Raw genomic sequence first — 8197 nt, 5'->3', positions numbered from 1 at the left:
CCCCTCCCCCCATTGAATAATAAAATAATATATTAATAAAATAAAAATAATAGTAAAGTGCTTAAAATTAAAGCGAGTTTCTAGTTTTATTCCAAACTGATTTTTGCATATCCAAGCACTGGTACACACTTCAATTTTAACATTAAAGTAGTGCATCTTATGCCATAGAAACAGATATTAATATTTTCAAAAGACTTTCAAATCATGCAATTTGCCACCTCTAAAATTAAATTGAATTTCTAGTTCAATTCCAAACTATGTTTAGCATATTCAAGCACTGGTACACAGTCTTAAATATAAATATATATATATATATATATATATATATATATATATATATATATATATATATATATATATATATATATATATATATATATATATATATAATTTTTTTTTTTGAATTGTAGCAGTGAATCTTATGATTCTGAAACAGTTATTCATATTTAAAAGAAAAAAAATGTTTCAACTTTGAAATTTTCTACCCCTAAAATCTGCTGCCCTAGGCGATTGCCTACCCCAGGAGCCAGGCCTGATATCATGTAATGTATATGTGTTAAATTATGAAAGAATGCTTGATTAACTATTGCAGATGCAAATTATAATACTAAACACACAATTACTTTGAAGATTGAAAAGGGTGCCTTTCTCCAGGTCCAGGGGTCTCATCGCCCTGAGCCCTCTGCAACCTTAGCCAACAAAAGAAATTATGACAGCATTTAATATGCATGTACAAAACAAAGTTGGAATTTTCATGTAATGTAACTATAATTCTTCTCCTCTCCTGCCCAAGTTCTATAACGGGGAAAAAAATATAACATGTAAAGTACAGCTGTCAAACATTAACACCCAAGTTAAATGCACATTTTCTTCATTTTAATTTTTATAATTTGTTGCCCAATGGAAAGGCAATAATGAATAATGTTATACCATGGTTAAGTTATGAGGCAAGTGCAAAATATATCCCTCAAACCTTGAGGTGTAATAAGTTTCTACCGCATTTAATTAGTTTAACAAGAAAATGTTGCTCTTAGCTAAAATTAAAGACATATTTTTTAGTCACTGTTAACTAAATTTACTGAATACAATATGAATATTAACAATCCCTGCTCTTGTTCATGATTATTCAAATCAATCTGAAATAAAATTTACTTTTTCAAATTTACTAAATTGTAACTTATAAGAATTCATCATTATTGCACACATATTACATAATTGAACAAATAAATTCAATGTTATGCATAAAGTTCAAACATGACAAATGACAGTTCCATTCAATTTATTTTTGCATCACAATTGAGTCCATGTTTTTAAATGTTGGGTATCATACTTTATTACAATATTGAATACACAAAAAATGTTACAATCATAGAAGTGCATCAAATATATATAGTTTTTTATACTTGTGATTTATTGATAGCAATTTAAAGGGTTCAATGTAGATTCAAAGCTGCTTCTGCAAAATTCATCCACTGCTCTCTGAAGAAACTTTGAAGAGATAATGCAAACCGAAAAGCACAAACAGAAAGGATGGCATTAATTAAAACCAAATCTTCCTGCTATATGCTACTCAGTACAAACATTTACTTGAAAAGGAAATTGTGAGATTGGACCAATCCTTGTATTGAAACTCCTGGTTCCAGTTCTGTATCTTAGGGCTCAAAACAAAAGGTCGTAGGATAGCTGCAAAAGCAAGAAAAGATTTAATATTAAACAAGACACTTTGGAAATGAGATTTAAATCTTAGGATTTCTTCAAATTTCATAGTAATACTTGACAGCAAATTAAAACTATTTATGTATATTTCCTTGAAATTCAATTTCTTCCAATGCAAACTGAAAAGCATCAACAGAAAGGTTGGCACTAATTAAAACCAATTCTTCCTGCTATAATATACCTACAAACAAATTTAATTAAAATGTTGTACAATTTTCCTTCACACTTTATCCAGGCTTAGGACTGGCAGCTGTTAATGCTGGCGTGTTTAAAAATTGTGTTAAAAAGATTTTAAAAAAAAGAAAAAGAAAAGAAAGAACAAAAAATGCATTTTAACTTTTAAACTGTAGCATGAAATGAACTACTGCATGAGCATACACTAGGATTAATTTCCACTCCGCATTTGGATAAGGTATGGATCAGTCTTAGTTTTGTGGGTCTTCTGTCTCTGATGAAAAAAATTGCCACCAAGAGACTTGCAAAAACTCAAGCATTGGAATTTAAAACTGCCCTCATCAGTTCTGCACAGCAGCTGTAAAATAAAGTACATTAACATAAAAAAGTATTTTGTGAGGTAAGTATGCAGAGAAAGGTAGAGCAATAACTTATTTCTCTTACTTTTCAAAAATCAGTTTCACATGTAATTATTTATTTGCAACCCACAAGAGTGTTATAAATTTGCTTCCTAGAAGCAAGCAGGGGTTGAAATTTAGAAAAATACGTCACTGGCCCAATGGACTAGTAAAATCTAAATTTCCCAGAACAGCACACGTTTAGTGGTCCATTATCACATCCTGATTTTAAACAATACGAAAAAAGGGAAAAAAACAAAATAAAGTAACATGATAATATAGAGACAATTTACAATTTTTAATCGACATGACACAAGAGGTAAAATCACTATGTTATAATGCTATAGAAATCTTTTAACATAGTCTTTTTTGCAGACTGAAAATCTAAACATTGTAAATAAAGGTGCAAACTTTCTTATGGTATCGAAATTGTGATGCTTACAATTTCTGAAAGGAAAGCAGAAATAAAACTTCCCTGGTCAAGTGGACCACTACAATTTGTATTTCGCTGGTCCAGTAGATACTTTTGTGGTTGATCCTGGACTAGTGGACCGCTGTTAATTTTGAACCCTGGCAAGTATATCAAATGAAGACATAAAATTTTGACTATTGAGAATTAGTTGAGCAAAATTCTCAATAGACAAACACATACCCTACAATTCATGTTATCAATGTGAGTGTTATGAGGAGGATAACTTACATCACTATCAAAGATATTTAAAAGTTTACAAACGAAGTTTCTCCATATCATTATAAAATCAGAATAAACATCTAAATTTTTGCAAACCTTTAAGATCCTAAAAGTTGATCATTCTATATCTTTTACTGTAAATAACAGTAGGAACCAATGACAATTGATATTTGCTGGTAGAAAAAACATAATCTGACCGAGAATTTTCTTCCCTGGCACAACACATTCTTCATTTGTAAGAGCCGACTATGATATGATTTTGCAGAAAGTGAATTATTACTTACTGAATTTTGGAATTTTGTGTTATATGATTTGGAAGTCATCTACGATGCTGTCAAATAACCAACCGTTTCAAAAGATAATGCGTTTTAACTTTAAAAATACTTACTTCATAGGCAGTTAGGATATCAAGATTTTTATTCCATTCACTTTTAGAACACGCCGGTATATAATCAATTTTACATTTCTTCTGGGAACATCAACTTCTTAAATTCGTATTTCATCATCGAATCACCAATAATTAGTAGTCGCATACCAGTTAGGAATGTAAAGTACAAATCAAAATGAATAAATTAAAACAAAAAAGTAAAATACAAAACACACAAATGCAAGAAATAAACAATTTTTGCGGATCATAATCACCACGCCTCGTGTAAATCAAATCAGGTGTAAATAAATCCGTGATCAGTACTCCAAATAACGATTACCAGAGGTTGGCATAAATGTGGCGACGAGTTCGTTTTGGCGACTCTTTTGGCATGTTTCCTGTTCCTATTATCTGGAAGAATCGAGTAGGTAACAAGGTGTTGCCAAACTAGGCTACAGTAATGATGTGTTGCCACAAGAGATAATATTTCGTTACATTATACCACATTCACCCCTCCCCAAAAGTCAGTTAACTAAGTAGCATAGTCATTAAGGTAAACAGGTGGTCGTCTCTGTCGACCACGGGAGGAAACGTTCCGGGCGGAATATTTTTCCGAGTCTATAGAGGAGCAATCGGGGCTGGTTGGCTCAGACTCAGATGTATCCAGGTTTTCATCTTCACAAGGCTGCATGTTATCCAAAGGTTCAGGAGCATTTCTGGATGGCACTGCTCTATGTTCAACATGTTGAGGGTTCATGGGTTGTGTGTTGAGTCCACTTGTTGAATCTCCTCTGGGAGCCAAATGTCTAATAGAGACACTAGACTCACGTCCATCAGGGAATTTTACAAATGCGTAATCGGGGTTAGCTTCGATTAACTCGACTTCATGAACAATTGGATCATATTTGTTCTGCCGCAGATGGTTCCTCATTAAAATAGGGCCTGGCTGTGTTAACCATGAAGGTAAGGACCGACCATTATAAGATCTCCTAGGGTGGGTAAACATGCGTTCATGTGGGGTCGCATTTGTAGTGGTGCAAAGCAGTGATCTAATAGAGTGAAGTGCTGGCTGAAGCACTCCCTCCCACTGCTCTGCTCCGACTCCTTTAGACTTCAAGGCTAAAAGTACAGTCTTCCATATTATCCCATTATACCTCTCCACTTGTCCATTCCCCTGGGGATTATATGCCGTTGTTCTACTTGTGGCTACACCTAAAGAGGTGAGGTAGGCTTTTAGTTCTCGAGACATAAACGAAGCACCTCGATCTGAATGAATATATGCAGGCGTTCCAAAGAGGGAGAACACATGGCTTAAAACTTTTACAATGGTTGCTGCTGAGATATCTGCACAAGGAAAGGCGAAGGGAAATCTAGAAAATTCATCGACTATAGTCAAAAGAAAACGATTTTTGGTTGTAGTAGGTAGAGGCCCCTTGAAGTCTAAGTTTAGTCTCTCAAAGGGAGATGTTGCCTTTATTAGATGCCCTTCGTTCCTACAGAATCTAGGTTTTACCTCATTACAGCAGGGGCAAGCTTTAGTCACTCTTTTAATATCATCCAATGTGAAAGGTAAGTTCTTAGCTCTAGTCCAGTGATGCATTCGTGTTATGCCCGGATGACATAATGCGTCATGCAGTTCTTTGAGATTTGTCTCTGGATAGGTAGTTGCTGCAATCCTGGACATAGTGTCGGCAATTGTGTTTCGAAAGCCGGGGCGGTAAATAATATCAAATTTGAAATTTGCTAAATCGAGTCGCCATCTCATGATTTTTTCGTTTTTTATTTTACTTGAATGATACTGGTCGAACATAAAGGATACGGATTTTTGATCGGTGAGGACCTCAAAATGTCTTCCGATCAGGTAATGTCTCCAGTATCGCAGAGATTCCACGATTGCGTAAGCCTCTTTCTCGACAGAGGAGTGTCTTTGTTCGGATGCGCTAAGTGTTCTTGAGAAGAAGGCTATTGGTCGTTCAGCTTGACTGAGGGTAGCTCCGATGGCAAATTCAGAAGCATCTGTTTCTACTCTAAATGGGATATTATCCTCAATTGCTGAGAAGGATGCTTCTGCTATATCCTTCTTGAGTGAACTAAATGCTTTCACAGCTTCCTCCGAGAGTGGAAATGCCTCTTTTGTCACGAGAGGGCGAATTTTCTCTGAAAACTTGGGAATCCATCGGCAGTAATGAGCGAACATACCCAGAGTTCTTTGTAGAGAGGCCATGTCTTTTGGAATAGGTAAGTTCATCAGTGGCGCAAGCCTGTCAGGATGAGGCTTGATAACCTTGTCCTCAATAAGATAACCTAATATTTTAACACGTTTTGTCGAGTAGTTACACTTATCTGGATTTAGTGTCAAATTATACTTCTTGGCTGCTGTAAGAAATCTGTCCAAATTCCGGTCATGTGCTTCCTGGTCCTGGCCACACACTGTAACGTCATCAAGGTATGGATAGACGCCTTCAAGTTTTTCTTTCTCGATTACTTTATCAATACTTCTCTGGAAAGCAGGGACTCCATTAGTTACTCCGAATGGAATTCGCTGAAAATGGTAAAGTTTTCCTGCTGCTTCAAAAGCTGTATATTGCTTATCAGATTCTAAGATAGGTACCTGGTGATAGGCACTTTGTAGGTCAATGGTGCTAAATACCTTGTATTGTGATATCTTTTGAATCAACTCTTCTATTTTTGGGAGCGGGTAGGCATCAAGCATTGTAAATTTATTAATAGTTTGTGAATAGTCGACTACCATCCTTGGCTTGTGACTTTCTCCCTTTGTTATAAAAACCTGAGCTCGCCATGGTGAGTTGCTTGGCTCAATTACCCCTTCCAGGAGTAAACGTTTCACTTCAGCAGCAATGAATAATTTGTCCTCTTCTGTCTGACGTCTGGATTTGGTGATGATCGGTTTGCAGTCAGGTGTTAAGTTGGCAAAGAGAGACACAGCTGGAATTCGAGCAGTAGCCAGAGAGCAAATTCTTAGGGGCGTTTTGTCACCATGGAACTCTATTTCTACTGAGGAGTGACTATTTAGAAGATCATGTCCAATCAGGAAGTCGGCACACAGATTTCTCATAATAAGCACCTCCATATCAGGATATGTATGATTCTGCATCTTTAAGGTAATATAGCCACATCCGGTAACATCTGAACTCAAGGATGAGTTAGCCATGGTTATTTTGCCAGCATATGGCCTCACATTTATTCCACATTTATCCACAAAACATTGGTTCAGAAAACTAAGAGAACTACCAGTATCAATTAGGGCATTTAGCTCTATTCCATTCACTAATACTTTAGTAATAGATTTCTGGAGACAGTGAGGCATAGATGAAATGGAAGCCAAAAGCACAGCAGAGGTTGTAGCATTTGAGGAAGGGCGTGCCTGTCTTGACTTACACACTCTCTGATAATGTCCTTTCTTCCCGCACCCTCTACAGGTAGCATCCTTGGCCGGGCAAGAATTTCGAAGATGACGTTCGTTTCCGCAGAAAAAGCATTTCCCAGGGCGGGCTGAGGCAACAGTAATCGACGGGGATTCTTCAGAGCAATCCTGTACATGCTCAACGGCAGCCACAGGAGTTGGGTTCGCTGTATTCAAGTACGACGCAGAATGCAATTCAGCTAGCTCAAGTGACCGAGCTTGGTCGTAGGCTTTTTCCAGCGTAATAGTGGCGTTTTCTAAGAGGCGTTCACGAATACGTGGGCTCCGGAGACCTCGAATGAAAGCATCCCGTATATACTCGTCTTTATACTGATCTGCTGTTACCGCTTTAAAATCACAATCTTTACTCATTTGCTTTAGTATTTGGAGGTATTCGTTGATTGATTCTCCAGTTTGCTGTGCTCTAGATGCTAAACAATGTCTTGCAAAAATCTCATTTCGTTTCGTTACAAACAGAGAGTCAAGTACGTCGACGGCGTCAGAGTATGTCTCAGAGTCACTGATGTATCGAAAGACACTTGCAGAGACGTAATTACAAAGTAGGTTCAGTTTATTTTCGTCTGTAATTTGCGGTACTTGGCCCAGGAAATTAGCAAATGTTCTCTTCCAGTGCTTCCACTTCGATTCAGCATTTGCGCACGTGGGGTCTACGTCGAACCTTTCGGGTTTTAGGAGTTGCTCCATCCGGCCAAATTAACGTTATGATCGTGCGAAAACTAGTTTAATAAATTGTTATAAATTAATTACCAAGTTTATCACCATATTAGAGGTTTTATTAAACTAGAACTCCACGCAACATACACGCTACATTGTAAACATACGAGTAGGTAACAAGGTGTTGCCAAACTAGGCTACAGTAATGATGTGTTGCCACAAGAGATAATATTTCGTTACATTATACCACAGAAACATTTTGGGGAAAACAATTCAGTTTTTCCAAAAAAAAAAAAAAAGTAGCATGGTTAAAAAATGAACACTTGGTTTCAACCAATGTGATTTACCACAACCATGGTATTTTTTCTCAATGAAACAAATTGTTCCCAAAAATTTTCTTCCACAGTCCGCTCGGGAAAAAATGAAAAAAGAGAGAGAGAGAGAGAATATTAACACTAATCTAATTGGAATGAGGTTTTAAGCGGGGTTCCTCAAGGATCAATGTTAGGGCATGTTTTTTTCCTTGTTTTTATGAACGATATTCATAAAAATATTTCTGAGAACATGAACTGCTTTGCTGATGATGTCAAGTTATGGGCAGTGTAGAAAATGAAGAAAAAGCAAATCAGCTGCTAGAGGATCTAGATCGTATTAAGGAGAATGATAAGCTGATAAATGGGGTATGGCTGTTAATGTTGGGAAATGTCACGTGTTACATTTAGGGCATGGAAAGTGTTACATTTAGGGCATGG

The 8197-nt window shown here is 36.5% G+C and overlaps 1 protein-coding gene across 1 annotated transcript; it reads right to left on the bottom strand.

The window, feature by feature from the left end:
- Positions 1–619: 619 nt before the first annotated feature.
- LOC129232889 (uncharacterized) lies at positions 620–7475 on the bottom strand. Its single transcript, XM_054866992.1, has 2 exons — positions 5546–7475; positions 620–795 (listed from the first exon to the last, which is right to left on the bottom strand). Exons 1-2 carry the CDS (start codon positions 7473–7475, stop codon positions 620–622), a joined length of 2106 nt encoding a protein of 701 aa, XP_054722967.1.
- Between the last annotated feature and the right edge of the window lie 722 nt (positions 7476–8197).

This window comes from Uloborus diversus, unplaced genomic scaffold (assembly GCF_026930045.1).
Source record: "Uloborus diversus isolate 005 unplaced genomic scaffold, Udiv.v.3.1 scaffold_14, whole genome shotgun sequence".
Taxonomy (NCBI): Eukaryota; Metazoa; Arthropoda; class Arachnida; order Araneae; family Uloboridae; genus Uloborus; species Uloborus diversus.
Note: the sequence above shows the minus strand (reverse complement) of the source record. Positions and strands in the feature narration are given on the sequence as shown.